At 43.4% G+C, this 14,594-nt stretch overlaps 1 protein-coding gene across 1 annotated transcript in view; it reads left to right on the top strand.

The window, feature by feature from the left end:
* The window catches only part of Prelid2 (PRELI domain containing 2), a 67,719-nt gene extending 55,998 nt beyond the window's left edge, over window positions 1-11,721 (top strand). The window contains exon 6 of the mRNA XM_051163918.1: window positions 11,647-11,721. Within this exon, the coding sequence (XP_051019875.1) occupies window positions 11,647-11,706 (60 nt within the window). The 3' untranslated portion in view covers window positions 11,707-11,721. The remainder of the gene's footprint in view (window positions 1-11,646) is intronic.
* The last annotated feature ends 2,873 nt before the right edge of the window (window positions 11,722-14,594 follow it).

The raw sequence follows: 14,594 nt of genomic DNA, 5'->3' as shown, positions 1-14,594 counted from the left end.
CCAGAAAGACAAGCATGGTTTGTACTCACTTCTAAAGTGGACTTTAGCCATATAGTACAGAATAACCATACTACAATTCACAGACCCAAACAAGATGAGTAACAAGGAGGAACCAAGGGAGGATGCTTGAGTCCCAATCAGAAGGGGAGATAGGGTAGACAGCAGAAGCAGCTGAAGAGAGGGAACAGAGTGGGAGAGCAAACAGAGCGACAAAGGAGAGTGGTAATCAGACCTGGGGAGAGCAAAGGCGGGAGGGCAGAGGGCCTGCAAATAGGAGAGAAACTGTGGGCAGGAGGGAGGAGAGGGATGGGGGAAGAATGATATCTCCGTGACAAGCTGGAGACCTAGGACAGAGGAGGCTCCTGGGAGGATATGGGGGATGACTCTAGCTGAGACTCCAAGTAGCAGGAGTCATGGAGATTGAAGAGGCTACCTTCTAACCAGACAGGGCTCCTAGCAGAGGGAGGGCAACAATACCCCACCCACAAAAACTTCGGCCCATAATATACCCTCACCACTTACTAGTTTATAACAGGACTTGGGGATTAAAAAAAAAAAAATCTGTCTGCATAAGCACAGACAGACATTTTTATCTTTTGAAAATAAGAGGTCGGCTGTGTGTGGTGATGCACAGGTGTAAGTCCATCCGTCAGGAGGCTGAGGGAGAAAAGTTTCAGGTTTAAAGCCAGCCTGGGCAGCATAGCAAGACCCTGCATCAGAAACAAAATGGAACGGCACAACAACAACAACAACAAAACAAGTAAACAAACACACACACAAAAAACAAGTAAAACAACACCGACACCAACTAACTAGCCAAAGTCAGTAACCATTCACCTTTAAATCTGTATGGAAAGATTTTCTTTTTATCACTTAGTACCTTCCCTCGATGTTGCCTTTATTCTAGTTGGCTACTCTGTAATGTGAAATACTTAAAACTCTTAAGAAAGATTGCTTCTTGAACTTTTTGTGACTTACTCTTTTGCCACTCGGCAGCATGTGTGATGATGCAGGCAGCCATCACGAGGACATTGCTGTCAATTACGTCACTCCAGCTCCAGAAAGGAATGCTGTACTTTGCTCACCGGTGTGATTTTTATTTTTTATTTTTGTCCCCAAGAAAAGATGGGCATGTTTGACCCCAAACGACCTTTAGTGATGTGCTGTGCTGAATGAGAACCATGCCTGGGAGTGAAGAGCCTCAAGTATTTGAACACTTGGTCCCCAATTGGAGAAACCTGGGGATCGTCTGGAACTTTTGGGAGGTGGAGCCTTGCTGGAGGAAGTATTGTCACTGAGGCCAGGATCTGAGGCTTGTTAGCCTCAACTTCCTGTTCTTTGGGTGAAGATGTGCTCTCTTAGCTTCTTGCTCTAGCATGCTTCCCTGCCCCCATCACTGACTCTTGTAAGCCAGAACAAGCTCTTTCTTCCTTAAGTTACTTTTGGCCATGAAGCTTTGTTGTAGGAACAAAAAGCAACTGCTGGAAGAAGTAAGGTGTTGTGTTGCGTAGGCAGCCGACCGAGCCATTCTATACACAAGTAACTTAGTGGAGCAGAAACGCTTCTGGAGGGTGCATGTGGCTTCTCTGGAGCCCATGAGTGAGACTCTCCTGATAAAAGTTGTTGGAGGTGTGGTGAGATGTTCTGCTCTGAGAATATTGTGAAAACTGCTTGTGGTTTGTTCTCATTTGCTTCTCCTAATTAGAAAATAATGCCACATACACGCAGACGGAGGTAAGCGATGTGGTGTCTTGTACTAATTTAAGATGACAAAGCCATAAACACATCTTTTCTCCTCCTCCCATTCTCCATTTCCCCTTCCATAGCATCTTAGGGATCCCAGGCTGGCCTTGAACTTGCTGTGAAGCAGAGGCTGGCCTTGAACTCCTAATACCCCTGCCCCCACTTCCCAAGTTCTGGGATTATAGTGGTGTACCACCACGCTAGGCTGTGAACACACCTTTTAAAGGCGTTAGTACACTGAGGGAGTCACTCTAGACTCTGCTACCTTCTAGTCAGGCATACCGCTGGCAAACATTGTTTCCAAGTTTCTCTTTCCCCATGTGACTGGCTCATAGGCTAGACACAAGGATTTCAGGAGACCCGGTGTATTTTGTGCTCAGCAAGGTCCAGCAGAGTCCTTGACCTGCCTGCTGAGGACCAGTTCTTCCTTGGACCTGGATTCTAGTGGTGTTCCTGTTGTTGACCAGTGCTGTGACCCAAGGAAGGCTAGTTCGCCGCCATCTGGTGTGTCAGGAGTCATAGGAGCATCAGTGTCTCTTTGAGGTGATGTAATCAGCAAGGGAATCATGAGTGTAAAGATACTTGAGGTGGATCTCTGGTAGCACTTCCTTTGGGTCACTGGACACTGACTGAAAAAGGCCTTGTGGTGAGAGAAGCCCAGTCTGCAGTGGTCAACACCTGTCTTTAGGCCACAGGGAGACCGGAAGGTTAAACATTGTTAGCACAAGCCTGCTGGGTGCCAGTAGCTTTTCATGCCTCCTTTAATCCTTAAAAGTAACTTTGCAAAGCAAAATGCTTCTTCTGTTCTCTCCACCCCATTATAGGCAAGGAAACAAAGTCATCGTGGTAAGTGCTCATTGTAGAAAGAGCTAAAGAAATGCAGGCTGAAATTCTAGGCTAGTCACCTGATAACCATGTGGCCTTCAGGTCTCCACTATTCTGAGACCGTTTCCTTCCCTGGAAATGATGATAGCAAAAGTGGTTCACCACATAGAAATGTTGAGAATGCTAAAACTGTGGGTGAGATGGGGCTAGTAGTCAGCCTGTATCAGATCGGCAGTAACCTCGAGGATGCTGGGACTTTGTGAGATGGGCTTGTTAGTATGGCTTCAGGAAATGATACCTTGTTCAAAGGAAACACCTGATTTAAAGACATGCATGCAAATACTATTGACAAACGCAGAAACATGATTATGGGCAGGGGTAGAAATAAAGCAAAAGGAAAGTTATCTAGAAATCTGTCAGATTTATTGTTTCCTGGGCAACCGTTGGATGTATGATGTATGTATTCCTTCAGAGACAACTCACTGATAGACTCTCCATTTTGTCTCGGAGTGAGGGAGGAAAATGGAGAAGCTATATTTTGGCCTAATTTTGATGAACAGGGAGGAAAAAAAGGCCAATAAAAGGAAATGGATAGAAGCATCGTTATTTTTTCCTTTGTCACAGCAAGAGAAGGTGATGTGGCCCTCTGGAGCCGGGCACTGAAGTCCTTCTGCTCATGGATGACACTGTGCCTTGTAATTAGGACCAACAGAGATGGCATGAGGAGTAGTGAACGCATCCCATGGATGGAGACTTCTAAGAGGACATGGATGTTCAGTTGCAGGGCAGCCTCAGGTCGGATGTGGCTCTATGTGAGAGATGGGCCTTGATGAACAGCCAAAGAAAGCTATGTTACACATGAAGTTCAAGTCAGGAGAAATAAAACGATGTAGAGGCTGCATTCCTGTACAGTCAAAACTAGGGCAAATTGGGTCCTATTGGAAGGTGGAGGAAGAACTTGATAACAGAAGCACACCGGAGACTTGATGCTTGTAGGTTGGGCGTATGGGGACAGGGGCCATGGAAATGGCAGTGCAGGCTTCCTATTTGGCTGTAGATTTTGCTAAATCAAATGGGTCACTTTCAACTCTTTGCTGGGGATTTTCTTTCTCGCTTAGAAGATACAAAGTCTTCCTCAAGTTTTAGATTTTATTATTTGGGGATATATTATTTCCTGTTACAAGTTGTGAGAACTAAAAATTCTCCTTCGGGAGAGAGAAAGATTAAGAACGTGAAGCAGAGAATGTGAATCATTGTAGCAGTCAATGTTATTCAACCGCACCTAAAGATTTGGGGGGTGATTAATGAAAATAAAAGTGAATCTTACTGAAGAATGTGTCAACTACTGTGGGAAACTTACATCAAAGTTACATATTGTGTTTGGCTGTTCCTATTTGAAAAGTATTGTATTTGAGATAATTTGTAGATGTGATTAGATATTGACTCATATTAAAATTCATGACATTTTGTTTGGGAACAGGACTAAAATATCTGATTTGTTTATCAGGATTTTTGAGCCACAGTCAACAGGGAACGGAGAAAAAGCTCTTGGTGCACATCCAGCATTGCAATAGGGGTTTCACACTCTTGTTTGAACTTCCGGCCTTGCCAGATTCTAAGGTCTTCTGCTTGATTGCCTTGAGTCAAAATGGAGGCTCCTTTTCTTAGTTGCTGTGTGGGTTTGGATGGGATGTTTACTGTCTTCGAGCTTTGCTGTCATCCTCAAGCACAAATCATGGTCCTTTAGGACAGACAGAAGGTGGAAGAGGTTTGTTTGGGGAAGGTTCTCCCACAGTGTTTGGCACACAGCACGCGCTAATAGATCTTTCTTATTATTATTTGGTGCTATTCCAGTTTTGTAGATGAAGGTAGCTCTAAATTGAAAAGAATTGGGCACCTGATTAAAAGATGCTTTATTGTGATAAAATATTTCTTTCTGGAAAGCTTTGCTTAGTGTCCCTCTTATATTCTGATAAGAAAGCTGGATGCTGATAGCTTCCTCCCCCCTCCCTCCCTCCCTCCGCCCGTCCCTCCCTCCCTCAGTTCTTTCTCTCCCTCCTTTCCTTCACAAATGATGCTCACCTTACGGGGTTCTAATGTAGATGGAATTCATCAGTGGATACTCATAGGATCTTTTTTTGATCTCATGGAATATATCTTCTCATGGCGGTGACAGACAAGACGGTGTTTTAGAAGCGTGAGGATTGCTAAATGAATGCGATGTAGACAGTGCGGCCTGGTGATTTGATCTAGACTGGGTGAACAGGGGTGGCCCCAGGAGCAGGTGTTCTCTGAGGAGGGCGCTAGATCAATTGAGCTGTGAATGCGGCAGAGAGCTAGCGTTGCCACTTGAAGACCTAGGGATGTTCCTCAGAGAGAACAGGCAGGGAGAAAGAAGGCACGGACATGTTTGGTCAGAGGAGGATGCAGAGGGCTGTGGCTTGAAGATTGGGGTACAAACAGACCAGACAGAGCCCTATGAGCATGGTGAGGGCCGTAGGTCATGTTGGGAGTTGAGCCAGCCAAGTGCTATTATTCTCTTGTTCATGTCTTTACAAGTCTGCACCACTAACAAGATGATTCTGAGCAAGTTCTACATAAGCCATCTTAACAGAAAATGGGGGTTGAAGGGCAATGTAGTTTATGAAGCAAATTTGATGCCATTTTTTTTTTGTTAAGTGGCCAGTGGTTTTATAATGCAAACTGTAGCATTGAAAAGTGTCTCTCTTTCTCAGTATTTGTTGACTAATTCAGATTTCCCCAGACCTCGTGTGTACTACTGTCTCTTTCCATGGCATTGCCTCTTCCTTCTTCCTTTTTTTTTTTTTTTAAAGATTTATTTATTATGTATGCAGTGCTCTGCCTGCATGTACACATGCAGGCCAAAAGAGGGCCACATTATAGATGGTTGTGAGCCACCATGTGGTTGCTGGGAATTGAATTCAGGACCTCTGGAAAAACAGTCAGTGCTCTTAACCTCTGAGTTATCTCTCCAGCCCCCTCCTTCCTTTTATACCTTCATTCTTTCCTTGTTTTGTCCCTTCATCTCCGTGGCATCTCTTATGATGCTGAGCTTCCCACCCATACATCAAGAATGCTCACCGTGAGGTAGATTCATTCAGGTCAGCTCATCCCAAAGGCATTCTAGCATCCACGAGTCATATACTGATATGTTTTACAACCATCAGTGCTGAGTACAGCATGTTAAATTCTGCCCAAGATACTGGGATTGAAACACAAGCAACGTTGTTTCCCTGAGCTTCCTGCCCTGTCATCTAAAATAGCAGAAATACAAATTGATGACTGGCTAGACAGTGGGTTCATTCGTTCACTCAGTGGACAGTTACACGGCGTGCCTGCTGTATACCAAGGTTGTAGTCATCCACAGGATGCATTCTTTTTTGTTTGCGTGTGTTGGGGGTGGAAGTTGGGGGTTGGGGATATCAAATGAAATGATGTGTGTGTTTGTGTGTGTGTGTGTGTGTGTGTAAGTCAGGAAAACTTTGTGAAGTAGTCCCGTCACCTTTTTCTTTTGTTCTAGGAATCAAATTTAGGTGGTCAGTACTTTGTGGCAAGTCTTTTTACCCGAGTCACATCATCTCCCCGCCTCCCTCTCCCTGTTCTTTTCTCTACCTCTCCACTACCTTTCAAGACTGGGACTCATGTGTCTCAGGCTGATCTTGAACTTGGCAATGTAGCCAAAGATAACCTTGAATTTCTGACCTCATTCCACTACTGCCTGAATGCTGGGTTTGCATGCATATGCCACCAGGTTTTAAAGTAGTTCTGGGGATGGAGCTGTGTGTATGCTGAGAACCAGCCTCACAGGGTTTCAGGAAGATTCAGGGCAAGCACAGCTATTTAATTACAGGGTGTTTACCATAAACCAGCATTTTTAATCCTAGGAATTGTGGTAAGCAGATTAGACATGATTTTACCCAAATTTTAGAACAAGCTCATGTTGCTGTCTCTATTCAAAGAGGAGGCAGTTGAGGTATAAAGAATTTAAAATCTTGTACAAAGTTACCCAGCAAGCTTGGATGTGACCCGGATGTCTACAGTAGCGTCATTAGTCAATTACAGTATCATTTGTGGCTACAGAGGAGGTTTTATGTGCCATTGTCTCTTCCAGGAACAAGTGGAGCTAAGGAGGGGAAAGTGTGTGGGTGTGGGTGGGACACCAGGCGCTTGAAAGGTGGGAACAATAATCATCCTGTTTCCTTCTCTATTCTGTCCAGTTCCCTGTGGTAATAGCTTAACAGTGAGAGTGCTATGTGTAACTTCCTGCTCCCATGCCTATGCCCTGTGTTCTCTCTTCTTTTTCTCTGGTAGCTGTGACTTATAACCAGGCTTTGTAGTTTGCTTATATCTCTCCTCCTCTGCTTGCTCTTCCAAATTGTCTCTTCTTGAATGACTGACCTCTCCTTCCCTTCTCCTTTCATACTCTTTTTCTTCTACAAATTACACCACTTCCCAGAGATTGTCTGAGCTTTCTCTGTTATTTTGCATTCTTCCAGGAGACCATGATGTCTCAGTGGGGATGTCGTGTCCTGTTCGGTCTCTATGCTACTGTCTGTAGCCTCATATACACAAAGGCTGCTGGTACTATGGAGAGTGTCTTGACTAGGTTTTCTATTGTGGTGATAAAAGATCATTGACTAAAAGCAACTAGGAGAGGAAAGGGTTTATTTTGTTTCCACTTCTGCATCACAGTTGATCTCTGAAGGAAGTCAGGGCAGGAACTCAAAGCAGGAACCTAGAAGCAGGAGCTGAAATAGAGGCCATGAAGGAATGCTACTTACTGCCTTGCTCAGGTTTTGTTTTTTGTTTTTAATATACTCCAGTTCCACCTACCCAGGTATAGCACCACCCACAATGGACTGGGCCCTTCTTCATCAACCAAGAAAATACCCTATTATAGGCTTACCTACAGGTCAATCTTTTTTATCTATGTATGTATGTATGTATGTATGTATGTATGTATGTATGTATGTATCTATCTATCTATCTATTTATTTTTAATTTATTATAATTTATCCAAATTACATCCTGAATGTTATCCCTTGTTTGTATCTTCCCATTCCCACCCTCCCTCCCTCTTCTGCCCTAGTTCCCTCTCCTAGACCTCAGTCAGGAGTGGGTCGGACCTCCTCCCCCACCATATGACCATAGCCTATCAGGTCATGTCAGGCTTCCCAGGCCAATCTTACGGAAACATTTTCTCAAGTGAGGTTCCCTACTTTCAGATGATTCTAGCTTGTGTCAAATTGACAAAAAATTTAGCTAGCATGGGCAGTATTTGCTTCAAAGCCATGAACCACAGGAAGGAGTTATTTCCAGTGGGGTCTTTGACACCAATTTTTTAAAATCACTGTGATAATTAAGTGAGCAGCTCTCTTATTAAGAGCCCTGCATGGGTATGCCTTTGGGGAACTGCTCTGATGTCTGTAATTTTGGTAAGGTCTAATATGACTCCCTTTGGAGCCTCCCAGGTAAAGCAGAGCTTCTTAAGGGAGTGTCAGCTTGATTATAAAGTAAACACACTGTTTGGATTTAGCCGTCGTTGGTCCCTACCTCTCTTGAAGACACACTTTGGTCTTGCAGTAATATTCCGCGGTTTCTCAGGAACAGAGTGTGGTCCTTGTGAAGGGTTTGGAACCTGAAGGGCTCTGAGACTAGAGAAGGGGAGTAGTTTTAGGCATCGCTTCTGGCATTAGGGACATGTGGCCTTGAGGTGGCTTACTTGCCTATGCATTGACAAATGGAGAAAGATAGCCTAGTAGTAGAGAAGGAAAAAAAAAAAAAAAAAAAAAAAAAAAAAAAAAAAAAACACTGTGAGAGTAGAGAGATAATGAAATCAAGCTGGTTTAGGCTTTGTCAGTCCAAAAAGCTTTTAAGGTATATCTAAAAGGTGGATGCACTTTATGTTTGCTCTGCATGCTGGCCTCATTGTGTGATAAGGGGCATAAATTTAGCCTCCTTAAGTCTGATCTCTTGGGGCTGAGATTTGAGGGTTAGAATGAACGTTATTTGAAAGAACTTTTGACTGTGCTTTGATCTGGCTCCTCCTTATCAGAGAGAGGTGCCAAATAATGACTGCCCTACCTGTTAGGTTTTTGTGTTTTTTGTTTTTAAAATTTACTTTATAAGTCTTTTTCTTGCCCTCACTCTCCTCATTCTATATCTAACTTAAGAGTGAAGTGGTATGAGAGGGGAGAGAGGGAAAGAAAAATCAACTGTCACAATGTGAACATAATTGATTCAATAAATAATGTCTTTGAATTCCCAGGGCAAACCTCAGAGTCTTTATTTATGTCAATTAGTGGCCCACAGTAAGTGGTGGAGGTCTTAATTCAGACTGATGGGACGAATCATGGGTTGGTTCTCTCTTCCCGAGACAGAATGTGCTATGCTTGTTTTAAAGACATACCATCTGGATGTGTACTCTGAAGAAATAAGTTTGAAATAGAATTTATGTGGCAGTTTCATTCTTTTGGAAATGAGAGGACATTTAATTATTTAGTGGGGTTGCTGGAACAAAAAAAACTTGAAACAAGAAAGAAAATCCCTTGTAAATTCTATCAAGGCAGGCTCTGTGTCTTAGCTGTTCACCATGTAATGTCCAGTGCACAAGTAGGCAAGGCACACAATAAATATTTGTCAGATCTGCTGTTGAGCAAATGAGACCAGAAGTGAACACCATCATGGTCTGGTTCTTAGAATGTGGTTGGATTTTATCCTAATATTTTTTGCACCCCTGGTCCTCATTTCTTCTTCTCCAATGCTTTAGGCCATTCAGGTTTTTAAAAAATATATATGATTTTAAGATTTATTTTCAATCATGTGTGTGTGAAAGTATACATGGATGGGAGTGCAGGTGTCTGAGGAGGTGTCCTAAGGCTGTGAGCTGTAAATAGGGCCCAAGTCTCCTGCCTCTGATGACTGGTCCTGTGGTTTGCTGTCTTGGTTCATCTGACGAGTCGTGTTTCTCAGCCTCTGTCCGATCCCTTTAATGCTTCTTCTTTCTAAAGCTGTGGCATCATCTAGGGCGATGGCCCTGAAACAACCAGAAAGACCTTCAGGATCATATCTCATTTGCTCTGCTTTGGTATTAAAGATATTTGCGTGTGTGTGTGTGTGTGTGTGTGTGTGTGTGTGTGTGTGTTTGTGTATATGGGTGGTTTTGTATGTGTGTACATGCTTTTTGTGTGTATGTGTATATATATATGTATGTGTGTATATACGTGTGTTTACATGTATGTTTGTGTGTGAATGTGTTTGTGTGTATGTGTGTATACATGTGTATTTGTGTGTGTATGATGTTTGTTCATATGGGTATGCATATGTGCCTGCAAGGTTTACATGTGTATGTGTGCATGTGGAGGCTCGAGTGTTAGGCAACTTCCCCAACCATTTCCCACCACATCTTCTTGAGACGGGTCTCTGATTGAACCTGGAGCCCATGGATTTGGCTAGAAAAGCTGGACAATGAACTTCATAAATCCATCTGTCTCTGCTTCCCTGCTTCCCAGTGCTAGGAGTAGAGATGTGTGATTGACTTGGTTTTTGTTGTTGTTTTGTTCTTTGTTTTGTTGTTGTTGTTGTTTGGTCTTTTTAAAGAAATGAGTTAGGGGTTTGAACTCAGGCCCCCATCTTTGCACATTGAGCACTTCACCCATGCAGTCGATTCCCCAGCCCCTAACATATTTTATTGTGTCCATTAGTGCTGCTTTTGATCCCTTCCAATTCCCGTCTGCTGCTCACTTAAGCACCAATGGCAGGCTCCATCGTATGCCCTCTCAGCATTGCCTGGCCCTGCTTCATCTTAGAATCACATGAGAGGTTGTCAGAGTACAGAACTCTGGGGGCCCCTCTAGAACCGTTAAACCCACCTTTGTGGAAGGGGCCCGGAGAACCGTTTTTAAGTTCCTTTCTTTGTTATTATTCTCAGCATTTCTAGTTTCTGTGAACAGCAAGCTCCTTTCCTTCTGCATCCAGCTTTGCGGTCTTTAAGATCTTACCTCACAATTATGCCTCAGCCCCATCTTTGTACATGAAAGCTATTTTCTAGCCCTCAGAACTGGTCTCCAAAATAGAGGAAGAGGATCTGCCGTCTTCTTTCCTCTGAGAGCAGGTGGTAGGCAGAGTGGTATGGACAGCCATGGAAGGATCAGTTGCTGTGTGTGGCTGAAATCAATGTGGAGTGCCTGTGTGTTTTCGCAGGCATCACTACATTAGAACTTTGGGCACATACTTAAACCTCTTTGAACATCTATGTTCTAACTGGGAAAGCGGCATTGTATGTTTCAAACCAGGTGTCAGAGAAGTGGAGCTTTGCATGTGGAGTATATTGGAGAGGGCTGTAGGCTCTAGGGAGCATCTTTGTAAGGAGGAGGGAAGCAGAGGAGGCTGACTAGGCTACAGCTGCAGCAAAGGGCTCAGTTGGGGAGCTGTGGGAGTGTGATACTCTCAGAGTTGTTTGCAATTGAGGGAAGAGGGTCATTCTGTCTTCATACCTACCAAACATAGCGTATGGGCGGGCCCTGGAGAAGGGGCATGACCCCAGGTGATGATCTGCCTTGGCGGAGTAGTCCTGTGCCTGCAGCAGTCCATAATAGGTTCTCGTGGGTGGGGGGAAGAAGGCTCTCATCTTGGAGAGCATCTCGGTGGGGTATGGCAGCACCTGCTGCCTGCACCAACTCGCTTGAACCTTGGCAGTGAAGCCTGCACAATTGTCAGCGCTCGGCAAACATTTACAGTCGCTATTATCCCAACTCAGGCAAGCTGTGCCATTCGTGAGACTTTGCTTATTTTGGCTTGGGCTGCTTTCTGATGTTGCAAGCAGATTCTAAACTCTGCTCTGCCCACCTCCCAAACAGCTCCAGGAGCATGCCGAGAAAGCAGAAGGGGGATTGTTGAGTGAAATATTATAATAATGTCAGAGATGACTAAGCCCTCTCTTCCGCAATGAATATATAGTCGGGACCCAGATTCCCTGAAGGGAAAAAGGTTGTGATAAATGTGACGGTGCTTGTCTATGGAAGATGGCATTTTGATTTTTCTCTCTTCTCTCCATAGGGAATTAGAATAATGGAGATGCTGCTAAAGGAGCAGTGTGGCTCCCCCTTAGTGGAATAAAGAATCATCAGTAAGTATCAAAAGCAAAATCAGAATTATTTACTCAAGCCATGTGTTCATGCTCATAAGCCTGGCATTATGAATCAGCCTCCCTGGGCTATTCATGCTGTACATTTCCCAGTGATACCCATAGAATACTATTTCACAGGCATGTTGTTATCTGCTCAGCGGCTTTATTTGCGTGGCCCCCTGATTTCCAAAGCAGTTTTGTAACATGCACTGAGGTACAACTGCTTTCAAATTGCTCAAACTGTTCAGTATAATCTACCATGATTGAGGCCCTTGAGGTGGCAGAGATTTGCTTCCGGATCAGTCGAAGCTTAAGCTATTGTTCTCAGAACAAGAAGAGAGACTTAAAGCTGTATTTGGGGCAGGAAGGATCAGAAGAAAGGAATGTGTTGATTGGCTAGTGAAACAAATACATCTTACTAATCTGGAAACTAATCCATCCCCAAGACCAAAACACGAAATTCTCTCAAATATGCAACTTCCTGAATGCATGAAAAACTTTATGCTGGACCTTACGTGGCGGCTGGCAGTCCAAACAAGGTGAATTTTAAGTGTTGTATGTAAGTTATCTCCAGGCTATGAGTAGACAGTCCACATGAAAAGGAAACGAATTTAGTGTTTACACTTGGGTTCTAGCTCCAGGAAATCTCATTATGGATATGCAAATATTCCAGAAATATGAAAATTTCCACAGCCCAAAATACTTCTGGTCCCAAGCATTTTGGATCAGAGCTACTGAATAAGTATGTACTTTCCACAGATTGAAATGCTGTTTTGAAGTGCCTTAGGTGATTAGGAGTGTTTGTTATGGGTACAGACTGGTAACTTATAATTACCTTAAGCCAGCTTAAAAGAACACTACACATGATTTCCCATAAACAACCTGCTGTTCTAACTGTGGTATACAGTGAACCCTGAGAGTAATTAACTGAAGAAGCGATGACAGGACCACTCATGTCCAAGTACCTTGATGTTCAAAGCATGCCTGCTGGGCCTCTGGATGGACATTAGTTGGAGGGTTGCATTTCTGTTTGTTTGCAAGTTGAACACCATTCTGATGAACACTTAGCTGTGGACACTTGACATATAGTAGACTTTAATATTACTGGAGGGCTAAATAAGATACTTTTATTTGGTATAGGCATGGCAAATGGTAGGTGCTCGTAAAGTGCTGGAATTGAATCTAAATATGGTTTGCTCATATACCCACCCTGTTCCTTAAACAAATTATAAATAGCTTGGCAACATCTTCCTGTTTTTCTAGGCTGGCATTTTTTTTTTTTTTTAAGATTTATTTATTACATAGTCAGTGTTCTGTCTACAAGTATGCCTGCATGCCACAGCAGAGGGTATCAGATCTCATCATAGATGGTTGTGAGCCACCATGTGGTTTCTGGGAATTGAACTCAGGACCTCTGGAAGAACAGACAGTGCTCTTAACCTCTGAGCCATCTCTCCAGTCCTAGGCATGCATATTTGTGAAGCCCACCATATTAGGTATTTTGATACCTATGATAAAAATACTTCCCAGAAGCAACTTTATGGAACAGAGACTTATTTTGGCTTATATTTTAAGAAGGAATAGAGTCCACTAAGGTGGGAAGACATGGCAGTGAGATCATAAGGCAGCTGGTCACATTGCCTTCATAGGAGTGCTGGTGCTCACTTGGTGTCCTCCCTTTCCCCTTTATATTAAGTTCAGAATCCTAACCCTTGACATGGTGTCACCAACACTCTGGGTATGTCTTCCTTGCTTGGACAAATCTCTCTGGAAATACCTTTGCAGACTCACCTGGAACTGTAGCTCCCAATCGCCTCTGAATCCAGTCAGTTGACAATGAAGACAAGGAAGCCCATTCCTTCTTTATCAACCTGACACCCAAACACCTCACTTTAAGCTGTAATATTCTACTCTTTTCCCTCAAAGGCTTAGGGCCATCTCATAACATTATAATAGTAAATATACCTCATAATGTAATAAAAGTTGCCAGCAGAAAGAAAATGGCTTCTAATGGGTCTTACTGATGGATATAAAGAAACAAAAGTCTGCTAGAGCCACAGCCACATATTAGATACCAAGAGATGTGTTAATCTGTTCAAGCAAGGTGACTGCATCTTGTACAAGCTGTGATTAGAGTCACCGTTGATTAAACTCACACTAATTGGCTGTCATTCTCCAACATCCACCTATTTTCTGCACAGGCCAAATAGACTTAAATGGAGATATGGATAGAGTCACTACCCCTGTGGCCTTGATGGCGGCACTCATTTTCACAAGTTCTCCGGGGATCCTATAATGGCGTTGCTTTGCTGTTGTCCCAGGTAGAGGCATCTCTAATGGCTTCCATTTGGCTGCTTCAATCTTAACAGACCCCACTCTCACAAGTACTAATGTGCACTTGGACACTGATGCCGTCTTACCCAGGCAAAGTTTTGCAAGGGAGTCAAGGGGCCTGCACTAGCATTAGGAGAGCATATATACCTGCTAGATCCCAAATGCTGAATTAATGGTCTTGAAGTTTTAGTGAGCATCAGATTCATCTGGAGAATTTTTACAGCATAGAATAGTGAGCCCAGTTCCTGGAGTTCTGGTTGACCCAGTCTCTTGTGGGCTCCTGAGCTCATCTGTGGGTAGAGATGGATACAGTCAGTGTTAGGACACTGAGAAAGCAGACTGCTGGGGTTTCAATATTGCTTTGTGCCCATTTGCCTTTATATCAGTCAACAGAACGTTTTCACCTTATATTTTCCCCTGAGTTTTTTTTTTTTAAATCAAAGCCTCTTCTTGCATCTATCTGTCTGTCTATCTATCTATCTATCTATCTATCTATCTATCTATCTATCTATCATCTGTCTGTCATCTATCTATCACCTATTAT

The sequence above is a fragment of the Acomys russatus genome, chromosome 20 (genome assembly GCF_903995435.1).
Source record: "Acomys russatus chromosome 20, mAcoRus1.1, whole genome shotgun sequence".
Lineage (NCBI taxonomy): Eukaryota > Metazoa > Chordata > Mammalia > Rodentia > Muridae > Acomys > Acomys russatus.
The sequence above is the reverse complement of the archived record's forward strand: the minus strand, read 5'-3'. Positions and strand labels throughout refer to the sequence as shown.